The 23,733-nt window shown below is 39.0% G+C and overlaps 1 protein-coding gene across 3 annotated transcripts in view; it reads left to right on the forward strand.

Moving 5' to 3' along the window:
* IFTAP (intraflagellar transport associated protein) overlaps positions 1-19,618 on the forward strand; it is a 59,461-nt gene extending 39,843 nt beyond the window's left edge. For all 3 annotated transcript variants that reach the window (XM_060018738.1, XM_060018737.1, XM_060018739.1), the window contains 3 exons: positions 239-299; positions 11,213-11,352; positions 19,383-19,618. In XM_060018738.1, the coding sequence (XP_059874721.1) occupies positions 239-299; positions 11,213-11,352; positions 19,383-19,541 (360 nt within the window). In that variant the 3' untranslated portion in view covers positions 19,542-19,618. The remainder of the gene's footprint in view (positions 1-238; positions 300-11,212; positions 11,353-19,382) is intronic.
* The last annotated feature ends 4,115 nt before the right edge of the window (positions 19,619-23,733 follow it).

A 23,733-nucleotide genomic window follows, 5' to 3' on the forward strand; every position in this document is an offset into this window, starting at 1 on the left:
ATAGAGATCTTACTGTGGTGCCTGTGAAATCCCGGCCAACTTCCAGATTTAGTGCTTCTTTCAGATGTCTCTGGGAAAGCACAGTGAACACAAAGATCTCTATCTGGGACTCAAAAGTTAATGAGAAAAGGAGATTCATTTGCTCACTTGAGTGTTGTGGAAGTGGATTCACTGATTCTTAATTGCATATTTTTCTCTAGGTCTAATTTGCATAAAGATGATGTTAATCCTTTTCTAGGTAGACAACTTCCTTGATTTAGAAGATTTGGACTTGGATGAAGAGATTAAGCCCCAAATGAGTAAGAGTATGCTTTCTGTTTCCTTTCTACCACTGCTTGACCTTTTTCTCTACAAATAAGACTTTAGACAGCTTTTCTTTTCTTTCTTTCTTTTTTTGGGGGGCAATCCTTACCTCTGCTTTCCCTAAGATAGGAAAAACTGGAGTCCTGCAGTCTCTTTTTTGATAATAAAGATTTCAGCTGAAAGGTCATACAAAACTTGTTGAAGGTTGTAATGTCTTTGGTCTTAAATGAAGGAAAGGTGTTCTTCCTCCCACCCCCCACCCCCATTTACCATGTGATTGATTTTTGGATAATTGTCTCAGAGTCATTTAAGTCAAACCCTTATTTCTTAGAAGCACCATGTTGTAAATTGTGATTATTTTTGAGTGCTACTTAAAATATCAGTTGATCATAAAAATCATAAAAATTATGAGAATTGATCATAAAATAAACAAAAAAATAAAATCAAAATCTTTGCTTTTATAAATATTTATTAATATGTAAACCAAACAATTAAAACTAAAGATATAGTGTGAATGTTTTTTCTGGGGCTTTCTCTGAGGTTTATGTAGATGAGGCCTTTTCCTTTCTTGGTTAACGTTTCTCTGTAAGACTAGGTATCCTTTGTTGCTCAAAGGGGCTTTGAAATATGTTCAAAATTTGAGTTACTTGTTTTGAAAACTCTCATTCCTAATTTAATGTGTAAGAATATCTCAAAATTAGTTGAATGTTAGGGAAGGGGCAGTTTCCATGGGGTTTTGGTTGTTGGTGTTTGATTGTGTTTACAGTCCTTAGGTGGTCATAAACAGCGACTATGGTCATTATTGTTGGGGAAGGGGGCTTCTTTATAATCACACAGGAGTTAAAGTGCAGGGTGTAGTTGCTTGGGGGATGGCCACTGTCTGTGAACTGACCGTATAAGCCTCTGCTTTGGCTTCTCTGCCTGAATTTGAGAGGCTTTGGTAATTGGAAGCAATTAACATTTTTATACTGCTTCCAAACATCACACTACTCTGTTGAAGGCACTGTTACTCAAGCACTCTATTAACCAGTAGACTTCGCACATTTTTTTCCGTACTTGCTTGGTTCAAGGGAGATCAGAGATCTAACAGAATCACAGAGGTTCTCTTAACTTTAATGCCTTAGGCAGCTCTGAATTTCTTTATTAGAGCAGTTTAGAGGCTCTGATTGGATTAGAAGGGATTGCTGAGGATTTATGAGGAAGCCAAATTTGTGGAGCAAGCCCACTCTTTCTGAGTTTTGGGTGATTTGGGGAAAGGGAACAGATTCCTGGGTCCTGTTCCTAAGAAAGAGTCTAATTCAGAAGGTCTTTTGTGGCATCTAGTGATCTGCATCTTTAACCACTACCCCAGGGGATTCTGATATGGTTCATCTGTGGGTGATACTTGGAGTCTGCACGTATACCTTTGCAACATAAAATTAATTTCATAGGAGGGCACAAAAGTGCACAGGTTGAACATTTTTGTGATGGTTTAAACTTCTTGCTTTCTGCCAGTAATGAGAAGGTCTGTATACTGACATAATCCTGCATAGCCAGCGAATTTGATTTTGGTTGTATCAATATTTTAAATTAGTCTTCTTACCTTTTCCATTATTTTCACATTGTTTTCTTTAAACTTTTTTTTTTTTTGGCTGCGTTGGGTCTTTCTCTAGTTGAGGTGCACGGGGGGCTACTCTTCGCTGTGGTGCATGTGCTTCTCATTGCGGTGGCTTCCCTTGTTGTGCAGCATGGGCTCTAGGTGTGCAGGCTCCAGTAGTTGCAGCACGCAGGCTCAGTAGTTGTGGCACCCAGGCCCGAGAGTGCACAGGCTTCAGTAGTTGCAGCGGGCAGGCTCAGTAGTTGTAGCTCATGGGCTCTAGAGTGCAGGCTCAGTAGTTGCGGCTCATGGGCTCTAGAGTGCAGGCTCAGTAGTTGTGGCTCATGGGCTCTAGAGCGCAGGGTCAGTAGTTGTGGCACACAGGCTTAGTTGCTCTGCAGCATGTGCGATCTTCCCTGACCAGGGATCAAACCTGTGTCCTCTGCGTTGGCAGATGAATTCTCAACCACTGTACCACCAGGGAAGTCCCTCTTTAACCATCTTTTAAGTTTTTTTTTTTTTTTTTTTACCAGATCTGTTTCTGTTGTTTAAAAAATTGCAAAGAAATGTCTCACTAGTATGATTTTTCTGGAAATGAGATAACAGGTAGTTTTGCATTTGTGTGTATAAATGCTTACTGAGGCTGAACCAAGTCTCAGTGGACTTGGATGAGCTAGTCAGGACCTTCCCAGGTGTAAAATAATGTGAAAAGCCAAGGCTAAAAAGCAACCTAGACTTCAGTGATCTATTCCAATTACCAAAAAGACCACCAAGCTTCACAATTTTCATAATGCACAATCTGGGTCATTTGAAAGGAAAGAAAAAAGAAATAGTTGTGCCAGGGTGAATTTTAGATTGTGTCTGATTTGTATGACACTTAAGGAATGGGAGCAGAAGGCGAATATTTATATCAGATGGGAAACGTGACATTTTAAACAGGCAAGTTGCTTGTATAATTTTGGCAGCTGAGGGGTTTACTGATTAGATTCTGTTGTTATTGTTTAAGCAACAGATTTGCTTGGGGCAACAAGGAAGTGAGTTGCGAACTTTATTTGTTCACCTTTTTCATTTTCATAAATATTTTCCAAGATTCAGGCGCTTGTTTCTGTCCTGATATTTGGCTTATTGTTTTGGCAGCCCAGGTGGAGACAGTTTTTCCAAGCAGACAATTCAGTGCCGTGCTATTGACCAGTTGTTGGAGGGAACCTTGGCCACAGAGTTTGGTGCCCTGTGTTTATTTGATGTCACATTAACGATTTTTTCCTCCTTTGAGATAAGATAGTTAACCTGATGGTTAGTTACTGTCATGCTCCAGACTGTTACCCGGAAAGATTATTGTTTGGAATAGGTATTAGTTATTATGCTTTGGCCATTGGAGTAGGAAGAATCTTCTGGTCGTCTTTATTTTTTACCCCCTCAGTTGGACCAGCATGTTCTCTGGATGAGTGCAGAAGGTCAAAGAGATTTTTTGAGGCCTAGTTTTCAGAATTATACTGTCTTATACAAGTTTCTTGACCAGTGGGTATACTTATGCTATGGTTGATTGTGTTGGATGAAAATGGGCAACTGATTCCTGCTCAAAGATTGGCAGCCTTATTTGATTTTCATTTTCAATCTCTCCAGTACTCCCAGTTCTAATGAAGGCATCACTTTCTCTGTCTCTCCCTCTTTTTAAAAAAAATTCTTTCCTTATCTGCAACTTTAAGGCTTTATGTAGACTATGAATGACCTGGACTCTTATTCAAAGATATTTAACAACTGTGACTGGATCCTGGAATAAAATAAAGAATAAAACAGATCTGGTTCCTGTCCTTGGAAATTCATAGTTTATTGGAAGAATCAGACATATCACAAATATATAATTACATATGCTCTAGATCTCATGAGAGCATATGGCAGGGGAATTTAATTTGTCCATGGATCAGAGAAAGTGCTGAGAGCCTGAGATCTAAAGGATGAGTAATTATTAACTGGGTGAGGGGTGGGTACGAGTATAGGAACAGCATAAGAACAGTGTGTGTAAAGGTCCTGAGCTAGGAGAAGATGGCATATTTCAGCCAACATAGAGTTTAGGCATTTCATTTACTTTCCACTTGGGACTGTTAAAAATCATTCTTTCATTGCTTCGAAGATCACTAAAAGATCATTGAGAGGGAAAAATCCTTGCTTCAAAATGTTCCTCTATCGCTGTTCCTCCAATTTTTTTTTTTAATGTGCAAACTTATCCATCTATTAAATTCAAACTTGAAAGCCATATCAACCACAAAGGCAAATGCTTCCACTCCATTCCTGAGAAGGAAACAGAATTGGGATGATAATTCCACCCTTTCAATAATTCCTCTATTGATTTCTCCCCAAGGGTAAAGGAAGGCATTATCTAATTGGAGAGATTAGGGAAAAAAACTGATGTGTATGGATGAGACATTTTGTTTCTTCTTCTGGGTTCATGCTGTTTGGAAGGTGTATGTCCTCGCTTCTGTGCCTGTGTCACCTTTCTTATAGTAGACACACTTTAAAAGGGGCCCAGGTCTGCCTTACATGGTGGTTTTCAACCTGAGAGATACATTGGAATCACTTGAGGAGCTTAAAGAAAAACGACAATACCTGGATCCTGCCTTTGGAGATCCTTTCCCAGTAGTCTGGTGTTTGTCGTGGGCATTGGCAGTATTTAAAGCTTCCCAGGTGACTCTAACATGCATTTGAAGCTGAGAACCATCTCTAGACAGATGTCTGGAGGTATCACTCTCTGAGCCCCTACTCTAAGGGCTCTAGGGATATGAAGAGGATCTCCTTATACCTGGCTGGATTCATGTCATCTGTGCAGACTCCCTGTCAGGTGGGGTAGTCCAAGGTCTAGACTTGGAAGGAAAGTTTGATAAGTAAGAGGGCAAATTGTGACTGCAGGACAAGCTCTATTTTCAAAGTCAGCTCTATTAGTTATAAAGCTCATATTTTGATCCCCATATTTTTGACTCCTGTATGGATTTTTCTTTTATTTCTGTATTTAAAGTAGAGGAATATGATTTATTATCATCGTCAAATGCCAACTCCGCCCATGAAGTAACTCTTCCCTGACCTTCCTGACCTTCCCCTTGGATGGGCAGTAATCTTCCTCTGTTTACATTTCCACTTTTATTTATTTTGCAGTTATTTTTTTTCTCAAAGTAAGTTTTCATTAATGTGTCTCTTGAAAGTGGCATATGGTTTATTCATATGCATGTACACACACACACATACACACACAAATAAAACTTCATCTTTTAATTGGTGAGTTTAATCCATTTACATTTAATGTAGCTGCTGATATATTTGGCTTTAAATCTCTTATCTTACTATTTTGTTCTCTATTTGTCCGGCCAGTTATATGTGCTTCACTCATTTTTTGCCTATTTTGGAGTAATTGAGTATTATCATATTATTGTTTCATTGCCCTTATTTTTGCTGGGTAGAGAATTCTAGGTTTGTAATTATTTTTTTTTCAGAATTTTTAAGACATTATTCTATTCTGTTATGGTGTTAATTTTTCCTCTGTTGAAAACTGTCGAAAGACCAAGTGTCAATCTGATGGTTGCACATTGGAAGGTAATATGTTTTTTACCTCATTTGACTACTTTTATGATTTTCTCTTGTTTTTGTTTGTCAGTAATTTCACTATGCCCTGGCATTGTTAACTTTGTATTTGTTCTGTTTGGGGTTTGTAGATTCTTGTAAATGTTAGGAAATTCTCAGTTCTTATGTCTTCAAATATTACCTGTGCCCAGACTTTTCACCATGTCCCACATGTCATTTACGCTCTTTCCTGCATTTTCCATCCTTTTTAATTTCCTTTCTTTCTTCAGTCCAAATATGTTCTACTATCTATGTTCTAGTTCAGTAATACTTTCTTGAATTGTATCAAATATGATGTTAAAGCCATCAGTATTTCAGTTATTATAGTTTTCAAGAGGTCTGGAATATCTATTTTTATAGATTTTAGTTCCCTGCCAAAATTTTCCATTTTTGTAATATATTTATTGGAATATATTAATTATTTTAAAGTTCCTGTCTCATAATTCCAATAACTGAGGTGTCCTGTGAGTCCATTTATATTATTTTCCCTTTTGATCTGGTGTCTTTGTATACCTGGTAATTTTTGTTTGAATGCTGAACATTGTATATAAAATATTACATAGGATCTGGATGATTATCTTAATCTTGTTTTAGAAAAGCTTCTCTTCAACATTTTGTTAGAAGTTAGAGTAGTCATAGGTTATCTTAATCCAATGTGGGATTGAGCTGATTTGGTAACTGGGTTTCAGGCTTTATGAGGGCTGCTCTACTTCTAGTTCTTGCTTACTGCTAGGGTGTAGCCCTTCAAGGTAAATCACAGCCCCTCCTTCTTGGAGATCGCAAACTCTATTTTTTATCTTCACAGCACTGTGAACCTGCTGGTAGTTCTGCTAAGCTTCTCAGCCTCTTAATCTATTTCTTCTTCACTTCTTGGTTTTTCAGCCTCTGCTTACAAATCAGTAAATGACATAAGTTGAAAAACAGCTTAGACTCTTAGATTCACTTTCACTACTTTCCTTCTCTCCAGGATCTTGGCCCCTCAAGTTCTGGACTTCCCTGGTAGCTCTCTAATGCCTTTAAGTAGTTGATTTTTTATCATTTATTCAGCTTTTCTAATGTTCTTGGTGGGAGGGTCAGACTCATATTAAATGTGGTCTGGGAGCTCCTTGGAAAACCCCAAGGTCTGAAGGTCAAATAAGTTGACGTTTGCACTGATGTTGCAAAAGCAATGATGGGTAAAGATGCTAGTAACTTAGTGTGAATCTAGGTAGAAGCACCAAACTATACTAGTAGTCACTGTAATCTTCACTGTCCTGAATTTGTAATTAAAGCAAATGCCAGTTTCCATTGCAAATGTCCTTGATGAAGTGGTAAAAATTATTAATTTTATTAAACCTTGAGGCTTGAGTACACCTCGTCTGCTGCATACTGAAATACAACAGTTGGATTTCACATATACATGAAATACATGAAAATTTTTTCATGGAAAAAATGAAAAACACTTTTTCATGAAAAAACACTTGTGCAATTGAGGGGTGTGCTGAACTTGTTTTGTTTTGTTTTTTATTTCATGGGTCAACGTTTTTACTTGAAAGAATGACTGACAAAGTATAGTTCTCAAAAAGGAATGAAGTGAGCCCGTCTCTACAAGACAACAGCTGACAGTATTCATTGCCAATGATAAAATTGGCAATGGGTCAAGTGAAAATTGGATTTTTGGAAAACTTACATCCAGTACTGTGAGCTTGAGAGCTTCCCAATATTTAAAGCCTTTTCTGATAAAATTGGTAATGTTAACTAATGTGATTTTTATATTGCATAATGAAATATGTCAACATTTGAAAGATCTGCATAACACAGTGAACCACCATTTTCCAAATAACCAATATATGATGTTACAAAATCATGCACAGGAGCGCAATCCATTCAACATGTAAGATAGACCAATGGATTTTAACATAAGAGTATGAAAAATTTACTGAAAGGGTTTCATATTGCACATTGAAATTATTTTTAAAAACTTTATCATTTGTCAATATCTAGTGTGTATCAAAGAATAATATCCCCAGTTATATAAAAAGAGTATTAAAATAGTCCTCCCCTTTCCAGCTACATATCTGTGTGAGACTAGAGTTTCTTCATTTTCATCAACTGAAACAGCATATTCCAAAAATTCAATGCAGAAGCAAATATAGAATCCAGCGTTCTTCTATTTAAGACAGACATTTAAAAGATTCAGACAGTGTAAAACAATGCTTCTCTTCTATTTTCTTTGTTTTTGGAAAAGAGGTTTTTTAAATAAAAATATTTATTTTAATATATGATAGTATTATTTTAATGATTCAATAAGCAAATATTTGAAATTTTAATTTCTAATATGGTAAATATTGATAGATATCACTCCCATAAACAAAAGCTCTTTGGGGTCTTCAAAAAATTTTAAGAACAAGAACCACCTGATATAAACTATCAGAGCTGGAAGCTATGTGCAGAGGAGGCCTGAGGGCATTTCTTATCTGTATCCTTTTTGGTCTTGAGGAACACCCGAAATTTCAGGAAATTTTGGCCATTTCTACATGGCAACAAAGGAATGGATTGGTTAATTTTTATAAATATGACAGGCAGACTAAATATTATTGTCTAGATTATCAGATGTCAGGTAGATGGCTTACTTTTTAATGTTGTATTAAATTACATGATTATAGCCTTTGACTTGCTGGTCATTGGCTAAATGCAGAAAGACAAATGGCACAAACACATAGTTTATAAACGTTGGACGTTCTTGTCAGGTAGTTGAGAAAGAGGTTGAAATGCTTTCAACCAGGCTTGCCATCCAACATCAAGATTCGTTTTTCGAGAGGTGCCTTAACTCTACAAAGCACATCAGTCAAGATGGTGGTATTTAGCTAAGAAGGAAACTAATTGTTTTGGAAACAATAAGGTCAGATGAAGCGTCTTAAAGATAAGATTTCAGTTGGGAAAGCTTTGCAGAGAACTTCAGAAATTCCATTCCCCATCATCAATGAATACAATCATTTTCCCCCTGAGAGAATGAATATTTAAATAACCCATCAGTGATTATAAAATGGCTAAAAGATAACTTGTGTCTTCTTTATAACTTGTGTCTTATCAGACTATTCGTGTGCATCTTGGTTTCACTCTTTTATAAATCTGTCCTATTTAGAGTTAAAGCAGTTCAATTTTTGTGTTGACTATTGTCTGATTTTATGTATAAAAATCCTACTCCTGTAAAAAAAAATTTAGTCTTTGAGGGAAAGGACTATACATATTTTGCATCATTCACAATGTCCTGTGGATAGGTAGACTCTTCATACTTGCTGTTCAGTTTAAAAGTTGAGATGCAGGAAATTAATTTCCTTTCTGCAAGTATGTGCTGACAATTTACTATATATAAGGTGTCATGTTAGGCTCCAACAGCTATGCGTTTGTGCATTTTACCTTTACACTGGAGAAACAAATGACAGGAATGGGAAATGCAGTGGATACTGAGTCATATTGTTTTGAAAGAATTGTACCCATGGCAGTGGAATTCTTATGAAATAAACCATTTTTGTTGAAAACCCTGCCTTCTTCGCAAACATATGAAGGATGTGAAGAGTTTCAGCAAAGGAATTACAGAGTTGTCCCTCTTGGTGCACAGTACTGTCCATCAGATTTTAAATAGTTCTGAAAGCAGAATTGATTGTGATTTCACACTCAAAGGGATGTCTGCGCTGGCAGCCAATGGGGATGGTAGATATTGGTTTTCACATTAAGAGGCTTGAACCTTTCTCTTCTTGCCTGTCTTGTTGGCAGGCCCCTAACCAGTGAGGGAGGTTAGCTTTGGACTCATAAAGGAATACTTTAGAAAGCCAGTTTTTCCACCAACCTTATTGAATTTAAAAATATTACTTCTCTGGGACTTCCCTGGTGGCGCAGTGGTTAAGAATCTGCCTGCCAGTTCAGGGGACACGGGTTCAATCCCTGGTCCGGGAAGATCTCACATGCCGTGGGGCAACTAAGCCCGTGCGCCACAACTACTGAGCCCACGTGCTGCAATTACTGGAGCCCACGTGCTGCAATTACTGAAGCCCACGCGCCTAGAGCCCGTGCTCCGCAACAGAAGCTACCACAATGAGAAGCCTGGGCTCTCAATGAAGAGTAGCCCCCGCTCCCCGCAATTAGAGAAAGCCCACACGCGGCAGCAAAGACCCAACGCAGCCAAACTAAATAAATTAGTTAATTTTAGAAAATTTAAAAAAGAAATATATATTAAAAAATATTACTTCTGGTTATAAAATTGTAAAATGCCCTGAACACTTACTAATCACGCTAATGTGCTATCGTAGTGACATTTCTTGGCCCTGAGTTTGGAGGTACAATCTGATAGATTTTAAATAATATATGTGGTGAAAGTGCTTACTTAAAAGTAAGTTCATGATGTGGCATCATGAGCTAGGAGCACGGGCTCCGCAGACAGACTGCAGCTGTGGCGCCGTGAGTGAGGTGGCTGGGGTGACTCTCAGTGTTAGAGCTCATTGCCTCTAAAAGAGGAAATAACAGAGTTGTTGAGAGGATTGGCGGAGTTAATGCATGTAAAATGCCGGCTATTATTATTGTTTTTATTTCTCCTAATTAATCAGGTCATATTCTATGATTTCAATAATTAATCATAGTAGAACTTCCTTCTTCACCATCCCCCTGCCCACGTGCTCAGTTTCTAGGCTGTTTGCCATGTTCCCTGTTGCTGAAGTCTTAAGAATTTTGTAATCATGTCTTTTGTGGAGGTGATAGCTGTAGTGGTGAGAGACGTATTTCAAATAAGTTTCAGTTTTTGAATATCAATACCTGCTCAGTTATCTCCCCATACATGCTGCCCTTGGCAACAACCAAGGCATGCCTGTTGTTAATTAATCACTTCCACTGAGAACTTAATTAGTGTCTTAATTAGGATCATCATTGAATAGCAGGCAGCAGCATCTTGCGCCAGCTGCAAGTTATTGGTCGCAGCCCTTCTGGTCCTGCGAAAACTTAGACGGAGGAGGGATCCTGTTGTGCTTCTGTTTGTTTTTGTCTTCAGAGAAAGCTGCGGAAGGTCATCAGTTGTTTGTGATGCATCGATGTTCTGTCACACGTGCAAAAATAAGGAAACACATCCACTTCTAATGGATCGATCAGAAAACCAAGATTGGCTTTTGAATTCTTGTGATTGTGTTAAACAAGCCGGAAACACATTGTTGTTGTTGTTTGCATGCGTTGAGAAGTGGGCCATGCGTTCTGAGTATGACAGAGTATTTCATTTTTCTGCTGGAAGTTAAAGTTCCTTCCTTCTGGCATCATTGTTTTTTAATATGTTTTTTTGAAATATTGCCATATTGTTACAGGATGAAATCAGCACTCCATTTTCTTTCTCTTCACCCCCTCAGGAAAATATGGCAAAATGAGGCAAAAGTAGCATCTTCTTGACTTACTTTCCTGTAGAAGTAGAATTGGGTTGAGGGTGAGAGGCGTGATCAAGTTATTCCGAAAACAACATTTCTCCCAGACCTTTTGGATGGATTGTAACATTGCAACTATAAAATAAAAGCCAACGCACTGACGACTTCTATTTTATAGAAAGGAGAATCCCTGAGTCAAGTTCCCAAGTGAGGACAGGCAATGTGAAATGGACCTGCTTCACTTGAGCATATTTGCTCATTTTTTTGACTATCATAGACTTTTAGGTGACTTAGGTCAATTGTGGACTTGGTGAAGGGATCAAGTGAAATATTTTGTATTCGACAGATTTGCTGCTGCTTCCAGGAGAGGTGGAGCAGGACAGGAGCATGAGTGTTCCTTCTTACATTCCTTCCGTGGCCCAGCCTCTTACCTCTGGAGTGAAGCCAAGGCCCACTGGAAAAGGAGCAGGGGAACAAAGGGAAGAGGTACTCCACAGGGAATTCAATCCTCTTGAAATTGCCTTGATTTTGTAACTAGTCCTTTCAGAGTAATGCCACTACACCCTTGTGCTTCTGTATTTTTCTGAGATTTGGGAAGATTTACAGTTCAGGTTGCTTAATTGGGTCCCTCTCACTGCCATCTCTCTCTAATGTGTATAATCCCTTTTAAACACACAGAGAGAGCAATTATGTTTTTACGTGGAAACTATGTTTGTGTCATGATGTTCGCCATGCTACAGGGACAGTGCTACTTGGGGACTCCGCAAGAGAAAGGATGGAAAGTTTTCTTATCTCTTTTAGTCTGCACTGGCCACTTTTCTTTTTATTATTGTTTCCAAGGTCCTAAAAACATTTTGCATTAGTTAAGGTAAGGCCAGGCTGCTATAGTAGGCAATCCCAACAATAAATCAGTGGCTGAAAGGAGACAGAAGTTTATTTCTCTCATGTGGCAGTCTGTAGAGAGCCTTTAAAATGAGCAGGTGCTTCTGTGCCCTGGGGTTACCAGGGCCCAGGTTCCTTCTCTCTGGATCTCCACTGAACCTCAGGACATTGTCCTCATGTGCATATTCCAAGTCAGGTCACTGTCCTACCTGCAGGGGCAAGGGATGAGAATGTGGGAGCAGCAAGTTCCCCCAGGGCTTAGGACTCAGGGCTCTTCATCTCTGCTCACATTCCATTGGCAACCACTTAGTCACATGTTCCTATCTGGTCACTGGGGAGGCTGGGAAATGTCATCCAGACATGCGCTTCACCAGCACAGGAGAATGGAATCTGCCACATGTTAACGCCCCCAAATGCACAACTTGAAAGCCATCTTTCACCATCATTTGCAACTCATCTACATATACTTAACAAGCATGTGCCAACCAAGGCTGCTGATGGTGCTGGGTAGTGACCTTTATCACCTTTATTACTCTACCATGAAAGGGGATGGGGCACAAGAAGTTGTTAAGGGCTCTTTATTATTGCTTCCTAATAAAAACACTAGGGTGTTTCGTGATTATTTAGTTGTTTGGGTACTAGTCTTGTCACTTGATGTTATGGAAGCAGTCATTGAATCAGAAGTAATCCACACATTTCAATTTTAAATTGCCCTTTTCTCATAGAACTTTTGTTCACTGACATCACAGAAGTCTATCTAGGATGCTTGCAGACTTATATTAAACCCCAAATTGTTTACCAGATAAACTTGTGGAGATAGCCACTTTTCAACGTGCTTTTTGAATTATAGATTGCTTTCCCTGAGTATTAAGAAACTATAATTACAAGGTGATTTCTAGCAGGAATCAGTTTCTTTTAAAGACTTGTTCAAGTTCTTGACTTCAGTTGTGACCATACAAATTATTGGACCAGTCAGTGGTCAGTGGCACCTAGTGCCATTATAGAAATTGTTACAAAATGGTTTTAGTTGATGTGTTAAAAAAAAAGAATGATTTCTGGAATCAATCATATAGCCAGTAAAATGCTAGTTAAAACCCTGTGTATGGTTGTATCTTTAAAAGGAGTATAAATTTCTTCCCAGAGAATGTGAACATTTTTCAGTGTTCGAATCAAAATGATATGAACAATTTTTGTGTTGGCAAAAATGAGACATAGATGAATAATTTGCTGCTTTTTAAAGATCCAGAGTAATATTTTGGGTGGGATTTTAACTTCTAACCACTATTTGTTAGAGAAATGTTTCAGAATGTCTAGAGTCACAATACCACACCAACTCTGCCTTGGTTTAATAGTATTAATCTTATTTTAAAATACCCAATGTAGGTAAAAGAACATAATCACCAATTTCCAGCACATGCAACGGGCTGTTTTGGGTGAGAGATGGTAGTTGCTTTCTGTGATGTCAATCTCAAAAGAGGAAACTTATCCTGGATGTCCTGACTTCCTCTTAATTGCCTAATGAGAATCCGTAACTTCCTCATATGGACTGGACCTATTTAATTTTTTTCCTAATTTTATCGCTGCTTTTATACATGTGCATTTCCTCCTTACAGTCAAACGTTTTTCAAGAGCCTTCCACTTTCCCTTTGTGAATAACTTCTTGCCGTAGTTACTCTATTTTGCTGAATTTTGGAAGTTTTGAACAACTTTACTGAACAAAAAGAATTCACATTAAGAAGATGAAAAATTGTGAGTTCTTGTCCTACTTCCCAAAATATAGAAGAGGTCATTGAAGAAACTTTTGTAGTATTTTAATGGGAGATTGCCTGTTTTTCCAATTCAAAATGGGACTCTAGGGCTTCCCTGATGGCACAGTGGTTGAGAGTCCACCTGCCGATGCAGGGGACACGGGTTCGTGCCCCGGTCCGGGAGGATCCCACATGCCGCGGAGCGGCTGGGCCCGTGAGCCATGGCCGCTGAGCCTGCGCGTCCAGAGCCTGTGCTCCGCAACGGGAGAGGCCACAGCAGTGAGAGGCCCGCATACTGCCAAAAAAAAAAAAAAAAAAAATGGGACTCTAAAATTTTTCACCTGTATAGACAGTTTATTTATCATATTACTGTGTAAGATAACCTACAGCTAAATGCTACTATTATTGATTTGAGCATTAGTTCTATTTCCTTTAATTTGCCTACATGGTACTGTGAATGAAAATGATTCCTTCTGTAATAGTGTCCCTCTTACAATAAATCATGTGAGCAATTTTAAGAAAACTAGCAATTTTCTAATAGTGTACAAATTCTGTTCCCTCAGAGGCTACAAAAAGATTTCAATTAGATTTGAAATTAGACGCCTGAAATCCACGTGTTTCTCTCAGCTCCTTAGGCAAAAATCACAAGTTAATAACTTAATTCACAGTTGTTTTCTGTTTCGTCGCAGGGGATTTGGTGTTCCATTGCACGAATTCTGCTCTTTGAAATAAGTCAGAAGTTCAGTTTGCAATCTAAAAAACTTGGAGCCTTATATCTTAGAACCTCAAAATGAACCTAACTTGAAAGAAGAGAATTCCCAAAGTACGCCACAGTAGCCAACAGCTGAAATGCATAAATAGAACTGCAGCTTTACAGTATTTGAAAAGTTGTCATTTTGAAGATCACAGTGATGTGTTCTGAACTGCAGTGTACATCAGGGTTCACTTTGAATTACGTATATGCCCCTTGTCTTACAAGACCCTACATTCACTCGTGTGTGTCTCTATAAGGTTATTTAATTAAAATGCAAAAAAGTCGCAACTAGTGCCGAATTCAGTGCTTTGCGTATAGGAGACATGCAATAAGTATTGAATGAACAAATAATCAGGAAACTTTCCTCGCTATAGGGAGTGATTTTCTGGTATAATAAGATGGTTAGGGTCCTTGTCTCTTTCCTTCTCTATTGGTTCATTGCCCTCAACGTGTAAACATGTTTAAGTCTCTCCCATCCTTAACAAAATGAAAGAAAACTAAAGAAAAAACAACCTTCCCTTTACCTCGGACCCCCCTTGGCTATTGTCTAGTCTTTTTTCTCCCTTTTCATACAGACTTCAGAAACCCAACAGACTCGACTCCTCTAGTTGACTCTGCTTCCTTTCCCCTCACTCCTCATTCAGTTCATTGCAAAATGCCCTTGGTCTAATCACCTGCCTGGACATATTCAGAATAAAGGTACTTTATCATTGCCAATCATCCCAATGGACAATTTTCAGCCTTTATTTTAATGGGACTGTCTACTGTGTTTTTTACCATTGATTTTCCCTGACACACATGGTCCACTGGTTCCCTCTTCCCAGCTCTTCTCAGATTCTTTGTGTATTTCTCTGAGTGTTCTTTCCCTGCCTCCTTTGGGGGTTTTCCCTCCATGCTTCCCTTAGGAGTTGGTATTCCTCAGGGTTCCATGCTAAACCTACAGCTCTTCCCGCTTGCATACTTGGATCTGTTTTCATCTATAGGTTACTACCTTTTGTGCTTATGTCTCCAAATCTGTATCTCCAGCTTCAGACCTTTTGCCGAGCTTCAGGTTTGTGGGTTCAGTTGCCTGTTGACAATTCTATCTGGATTCCTTGAGGTACATTCAAATCAACATGTTAAAAACTGAGCTTCCCTTCCATATCCAGATCAGTCATCAAGTGCTGTTAATTTCACTTTCTAATATTTTAAAATATCTGCTCTCAATGCCCTGTTCTCATTATCTTGTCTGGACTGCTTCAGCAGGCTCCCGACTAGTCTCCTGACTCCCAATCTACCCTCTGTTCAGCCTTCAGAGTGATCTTTCTTGATGTACCCTCCAAGAGGGCAGGGTCTCCTCCTGTTCTCTGCACGCCTGTGTCTCATTGTAGGTGCTCAGTTAACATTTGAATGAAGGAAAGAATTTATTTGAAATGCACAGATACCAAGTATCTACCTGCTTTCAAAAAATCCTTCAGCAACTTTTCGTCATCTCTGGGAAAAGTAGCATATAAGACCTGCCATGATCTGGCACCATCTTCGTCTCTTGCCACTCTCTACCTGACATTTTCTGCTCTGACAACACTGAACTACTCGCAGATACACATATGTGAAATTCTGTGTGTTTCTGACTTGGCCTGTTCATGAGACCTGCTTTTGTCTGCAAAGCTCGTCTTCCCTCAACCTTGTTAAATAATATTACCCTTGAAGATTCTGCTTAGACAGCACCTCTTCCAGAAAGCCTCCTCTGAATCCTTCCCAGTGCCTTCCAACCTGGGCTGGGTTAGGTGTTCCTTCTCTGTTCCTGTCACCTTCTAACTATACCATGTGTATGTGTACTTACTACATTTTACTACAATGATCAGTTGATGTGTCTATCTCATTTCTCTGTGATTTCATACAGGTCTGCATCCTTGTATCCTCAGCACCTACACAGTGCCTAGACTTTAATAAACTTTTGTGGAAAGAATGGAATATATCTGAATGATTGCAGGAGACTATTCCTCTGACATTTTGATCCAGAGATGTACTGGCCACCTTGCAGTATAGAGAGACAGTGATACCCCCAAAATGTTTTAAAAGGTCTTGAGTATCATATTTTGGCATTGCAGATATGAAATTATTATTCTTCTTCGTTTCTTGCTTTTATATTTCAGCATTTAACTGATTGCCTAAGGAATTAATCTAACAATGATAGCTGCTGTTAATAAGTCAGTTTCTAAGTGAAGACATTTATAAGTATATTTTTATATTTTTAAGTGTATTGTAAATGAATAATTATTGTGTTGGCCTCATATGTTTATTGGCTAGCTAGAAACTTATTTCTTGTTGCTGTTTCGGTTAATAACAAATGACTGATGAAGGAAATCATGCTCCACAATAGAGAAAAATTTCAGTGTATGAAAAAGAACTTAAAGGAAAATAAAAAACTTTTCACTTAAGGATAAATTTCTATATCTCTAGTTCCATACTGTTGGATATTACGGCCGAAAGGTGTATGGGGACCGTGGGGAAGGGAGAGGAGTAAGAAGGTGGTGGGTTGGACCCTATCTGGGAGAAAGGACTAACTTGGTCACAGGAGTCAGCCCTCGTCAGAGAGTCTGGAAGTTCAACATACAAGCCGTAGTCTGTCTGCGTTGCTGATAAAAGGTGGGTCCTGAGTGGGGTGATGAGTGGGGAGGTGAGTAGGGTTTTCTGGAGAGTGGCCACACTCAGCTGAGGCTAAGTTAAGCTTCAGCACTTTACCCTCTGTGCTCCTTTAGCCCTTTTTGCATCCCTCTGTTGGGGAGCATGGAGCATGATAATGAAATCACTCATTTACTTCCGTCTTCTCCCTGAAGTTATGAAACCTCGTGGGCACAGATTTTGCTTCTTTTCATCCTTGTGTTCCCGGTGTCTAATTCACATTAAGCACTCAGTGAGTGTTTACGGAGTGAACACGTAGAGGGCAGGGAGGTGGGCGTGTGAGGGTTGCTCGGGCTGGGTGAGGGAGCGGGGAGGATGGTATGATGGTCTCGCTGGGATTTTAGCTCAGCAAAGGGATTTGTCTAATTTGAACCTGCTTTCCAGCCTCAGAGGGAGCTGGATGAAGGCAAAGTGACTGCATCTAGTGAGAGTGGCTAGTAAGGTCTAGGCAGGTTTTAGAGACCTCAGGATAGGGTTCAAAGTCCTAGTGCAATGGGCAGCCTGAAACTTGGTGGACATGTGGATGGCAGGTCTTCAACCAGGTGTCCATGGGCAGTAAGAATCCCTTCAGACCGAAGCACTGGCAGAGAGGGGGCTCTTTCTCGTCTTCTGCCAGGACCAGGCCTGCAAACTTCAGCGCTTACTGCTGGATAGAGTTAGAGACGGCGAGGATGCTTCTATTCAGGAAATGAGCATACTGTGTCCTTGTGTCTGTGTTTCTTCATTTGAGCTGGTCTTAGCCATATTACCCCCACTGTCACTTTGTGGTGACAATAAATTTAATCTTCAGAAAGTGACCTAAATGGACAGATTAGCCACTCGGCAGACTGAGTTGCTCCCAGGGTACAGCTGCTCTTTTAAAGATAGTCATGGTATTATGTGGATCCTCGAGTGCATTTTTTTTTCTCTTTTTTTTTTTCGAGTGCATTTTTTTATGATAGGCTGTGAGAATTTTTTAGCTTATTTAGAAAATATCTTTTCTCCCAAAGAGCTGTGACTTGGCTTAGTGAAAACTTCAAGGTCGATCTTTACTGGTGTTTTTTGTTGCGAAGGTGAAGCTTTATCTACAGGTCGCTCGGGATTCAAATCTTGCTTCTCTTCCTTACTAACTGTGTAGCCTTGGCAAGTTACTTAACCTTTCAGAGCTTTGTAAGATGGGTTGTTTGAAGATTACTGCTAATGCCTGCACGGTTCCTAGTACTGGGGCTGGCGCATGGTGGGGACTCACTCAGTGGCAGCTCCCATCATTACCTTTGTCAGGAAAGCACACAGACACTTTCTAACAAAGAGGAAGTGAGCAAGGCTCTGAAATTTGTTCTCGTGCTGGTTTTACCGAGAAAGGATGATAGATGGCTGGGTGTTTGCTATTAGCACTGCACACCCAACTACAAGATGCAACTTGCTAAACAGATAGGAGATATCTACTTTTCATGTTTTGGGGTGTTTTGTTTTGTTTTTTTGCACCTTTGGTAACAGTACACAGTTGCTGAGCTAGATGCTCCATTTTCAAGAACATTGCAAAAGCCACTAAATGAGATCATTTTCCATGCAAGAATATTGAAAGCTGATTATAGCGTCAGGGCATTTTTTTCATTCTTGCATAAGCCATCCTTTTCAATTATTTCAGCATCACCATACATAATAGAGAGCGACACAGAGGTGCTGGGTGATTTCACTGTATCACACACCATTTGCTTTTGGAGAGGCCTTTTAAGGGGTGATACAGTGAGATTTAAGGCATTAAATCTCTTTTGTTTATTGGAAAATATGCTCTTTTTAATCTACCTTCCTTTAGGAAGTCTTTAAAATTGACAGATTATGAATAAGTAGATACAAAATTATTACATCTCTTTGCAACTACTCTGAGTTGCAGATAAATTCTGTAATATTTTAAAAATTCTTGGTAGGAAGAAAGGATCTTGGACTTTTTAATTTAGGGTGCTACTATGTGTTTTAATTCCTGCTGCTATTGGCCCAAGTATTATCTGAAGAAGTAAGTATATTAAGCAGAGAGTATTTTTATCTTTGAAAATGATATTTTATTGCTACAGGTCTTTTTTAGTAAATGGTAAAATTGTCCTTAAGGTTGACCAAAATCTTAAGGTATATTTTCTCACATTTGAATATAACTCTTAGTTTTTCCATATGCCTGTAGCCCTAACACTACAAATGGTAAAAATGTAATGAATGTGTGCAAGAGAGACTTTCTGATTCCTCTTGCCGTGGGCAGAATTAGTTAATGATATTCATTCAGATGCAGGATGGTACAAATGGGGCATATTAAGAGGCTTAAATTAGGTCAAATTGAATAATTGAATTTATTCCTTTACTTAAAAACAGCTTAATCAGCTCAGAGTGCTGAACTCTAAAAAAAGTTTAATTAAATATTAATAGAGAGTTTATGTTTTCAACTTTATCTTCATTTACAATGATTATATGTTATTTTCCTCCTTTGTTACCTTTTATAGATAGTCGGAGGTGAAGTTCGGCCCTTCTCACTTGATGAAGAATTTGATTATGACGCTGTGATGCTAACCCCCAAGTTCACTCCTGCAGAGGTAGATACCATCAAAGAGCTATGCAAGCAAAAGAGGAAGAGCACAGACTTGGAGAAACCCCGGGACTGATCCACCAAGACATCTTCGTGTTTATTTTTATTTTGTTCTTATTCGAGCAACGTTAGAATAAAATATATACCTACTATAATCCCTTTTGTGGAAATTTGTGTGTGCGTTGATTTATCAGAGTTATTTGTCAGTAGGGAGATGAAACTTTATAGCGTTTTATGAGACTCTACCCTTACAGAGTTCTCTCCTGTCACATGGCTGCATCCATGGCTGGTCGGGGGAGATGGAGGTGGCAAATGGGGACAGGAAGCAGTGCCTACAGAAGGGTCCATCTGATGAGAGTGCGGAAACTAGGTAATGTGGGGTATTGTAACAAAGACTGGAAATTTCGTCCCGCCTCCTTGGGGAGGAAGGGCAATTGAACATGCAAAACACAAAGAACTGACTATGTGATAGGTCATGGTCTCAGGTGTCCAGAGATAGTGGTATGAATGTGAGTGCTGAGAGGTTGGGCGTCTAGGATTGATTGGGAAAAGACTTTACTGAAAAAGAAAGCGTCTGAGAATTGATTATATGTCATATATTAAATTCTTGCACTTTGTTATTGCTGTTCAGCCATGTGTGAGGAAAGTTACAAAGTACAAGGAATGATCTCTATTTCCAGAAGTTTACAGTATCATTTGAGAAGGCAAGGCACGGATAGAGAAGACAACTAGAGAATGTAGAAACTATTAGGAAGTGCTAATTGTGTAAAATACCCACGAGTGCTTTAAAGGGAGGAGAAAAAGTGGTGAAGGCACAGACGAAGGGGGAATAGTGTGTACGAAGTAACTTTTATCATTGAAGGAATCAGTAACATCAAATGTACTTAGTCTTTTTTTTCTTTGACTGTATATATTTTATTTCTATTTTTTCTTTTCCATTATGGTTTATTATAGGATACTGAATATCGTTCCCTGTGCTATATAGTAGGACCTTGCTTATCCATTCTGTATATCAGGGGTCCCCAACCCCCGGGCCATGGACCAGTATCCATCTGTGGCCTGTTAGGATCCGGGCCGCACAGCAGGAAGTGAACAGTGGGCAGGTGAGCAAACAAAGCTTCATCTGTATTTACAGCCGCTCCCCATCGCTCGCATTATCGCCTGAGCTCTGCCTCCTGTTAGATCAGCGGCGGCATTAGATTCTCATAGGAGCGCGAACCCTACTGTGAACTGCACACACGAGGGGTCTAGGTTGTGAGCTCCTTATGAGAATCTAATGCCTGATGATCTGGGGTGGAGCTGAGGCGGTGATGCCAGCACTGGGGAGCGGCTGCAAATACAGATTATCATTAGCGGAGAGGTTTGACTGCACAGAGACCATAATAAATCAATTGCTTGCAGACTCATATCAAAACCCTATCAGTGAGTGGCAAGTGAAAACAAGCTCAGGGCTCCCACTGGTTCTGCATTATGGTGAATTGTATAATTATTTCATTATATATTATAATGTAATAATAGCAGAAATAAAGTGCACAATAAATGTAATGTGCTTGAATCATCCCCAAACCATCCCCTCCCATCCTAGTCTGTGGAAAAATTGTCTTCCACGAAACTGGTCCCTGGTGCCAAAAATGTTGGGGACTGCTGCTGTATATAATAGTTTGCATCTGCTAATCCCAAACTCCCCATCCATTCCTCCCCTGCCCCCCCCAACACCCTGGCAACCACAAGTCTGTTGTCTATGTCTGTGAGTCTGTTTCTGTTTCCTAGATAAGTTCATTTGTGTCATATATTAGATTCCACATATAAGTGATATCATATGGTTATTTGTCTTTCTCTTTCTGACTTGGTTCACTTAGTATGATAATCTCTAGGTCCATCCATTGTTGCTGCAGATGACATTACTTCATTCTTTTTTATGGCTGAGTAGTATTCCATTTTATATATATATATATATATATATATATATATATATATATATATATACACCATATCTTCTTTATCTATTCATCTGTTGATAGACATTTAGGCTGTTTCCATATCTTGGCTATTGTCAATGGTACTGCTGTGAACGTTGCGATGCGTGTATCCTTTTGAATTATAATTTTGTCTAGATATATGCCCAGGAGTGGGATTTCAGGATCATGTGGCAACTCTATTTTTCGTTTTTTGAGGAACCACCATACTGTTTTCCATACCAGCTGCACCAATTTCAAATGTACTTAGTCTTAATTAGTTTTCATACAGGCCTGTGCTTGTGTGTGTGTATATATTCATAAAAAGTGCCATTTATATTCCTTATAAAAAATGCTCTTGATTTAATATTGCTGTAGTCAGGTGGTTTCCACATCTATTTTTCTTTGTCTAGTCAAAAGACTTTCACAAAACACCATTTATGTGCCAAGCCTATGCTAGGCAATGGGGAGGATACAAGTAAATTAGACATGGTCTGACATAGTGGGGAAGACAAATGTATAAACAAATAATTATGGTAGAGTTGCACTGTCCAACATCATAGCCACTAGCCACTAGTGTGACTGAGGAACTGATTTTTAAATGTTAATTTTATTTTCATTTAAAATATAAAGTTGATATTTGATGCACTTATTATAAAACTCTCAAGTCCATTTGGAACAAGTTGGGTATGTGAATCTGCTTTTTCAGTTGTAAATTTTATGACATCTAAATACAGATCATTTACTTTTGATGACAACTTAGTGTCTAAAATATGCTATAAATGTAAAATGCACATTGGATTTCAAAGAATTAATATGAAAAATTATAGACTCTTGTTTTTGTATTGATTACATGTTGAAATGATAATATTTTGGGTCTATCTGGTTAAATAAAATATATTATTAAAAATTACCAATTTCTTTTTACCTTTTTAATGAGGCTACTAGAACATTTAAAATTACACGTGTGGCTTGTGTATTTTTATTTGACAGCACTGCTGTAGAGTGTAATGAGTTTTGTAAGCATAATGTGTACTAAGAGGTATGCGCAAAGCAAGTTGGAGTTATTAAATTATGCCTTGGAGAGCTGGAGAATCTTCAAAGAGGAGGTGACATTTGAGGCTGGCCAGGAAGAATCAGTAGGACTTTTTGATTGGAGGCTATTAGAATAGTTTGTGTGGGAGATAAGAGCCAAAATTAAGGCAGTGTAAGTGGATGTGGAAGGTATGGATTTGATTAGAGATTTGGATGTAGAACTAGCAAGGATTTTTGATTGATGCAATGAGGGGACAAGGGAGCAACTGTGAGGTTAAAACAAGATTTTAGCATGCAATCTATACACACATGCTGACTTGAGGAGACAACTGCATTGTGACATAATTGTTCATAAGACCAGAGGATCTCTTTTGACTCAATATATATACACATAGCACTTTGGTATTTTAGATGAAGAAAGACTTCACCATTTTTAAGGCATCCCAATTCTATGTACTTAAATAGTTTTATAATAGAAGAAACAAAACTAAGTATTCAAAAAGAATTACACTTTGGTGGAGTATTCCATTAACTAGGCAGGGTAGATGGCAGGTGAACGTTACTGTAGAGCATTCTATCTGTAGAGTTGGTGTATTATTGGCTTCATTCCTTTTGGAAATTTTTAAAAATAAATTTAATTTATTTATTTTTGGGTGCATTGGGTCTTCGTTGCGGTGTGCAGGCTTCTCATTGCGGTGGCTTCTCTTGTGGAGCACAGACTTTAGGTGTGCGGGCTTCAGTAGTTGTGGTATGTGTGCTCAGTAGCTGTGGCTCGTGGGCTCTAGAGCGTAGGCTCTGTAGTTGTGCACAGGCTTAGTTGCTCCGTGGCATGTGGGATGTTCCCGGACCAGGGCTGGAACCCGTGTCCCCTGCATTGGCAGGCAGATTCTTCACCACTGCGCCACCAGGGAAGTCCCCCGCTTTGGAAATTTTTGATTCCTACATTATTTGGGGCAACTGTGCATTACAGCAAAAGTGACACTGGAAAATGGGTCCCTTAAGGCCTTTGAATGAAATAGTTTTGTCTCAACCATACCATTACTCTTCCCCTAACTAGCAAATACTCCTCTATGACTTTCAGCTTTATGGGTCCCTTGAATCAATGTGAATGGTTTATTTTACGTTGGCTGGCAAACGCTAACCAAATGCCTTTAGAAGAAGCCTGAGCTTGTATTCATAGATAATGCTTACCCGGATTAGGTAGTGGCATTGAGGATAAGAAAGAGTAGAAGATAAGGAGAAGCTCCTGCATGTATACACCAAAATGGGAGGGAAGAA

The sequence above is a fragment of the Delphinus delphis genome, chromosome 8 (genome assembly GCF_949987515.2).
Source record: "Delphinus delphis chromosome 8, mDelDel1.2, whole genome shotgun sequence".
Taxonomy (NCBI): domain Eukaryota; kingdom Metazoa; phylum Chordata; class Mammalia; order Artiodactyla; family Delphinidae; genus Delphinus; species Delphinus delphis.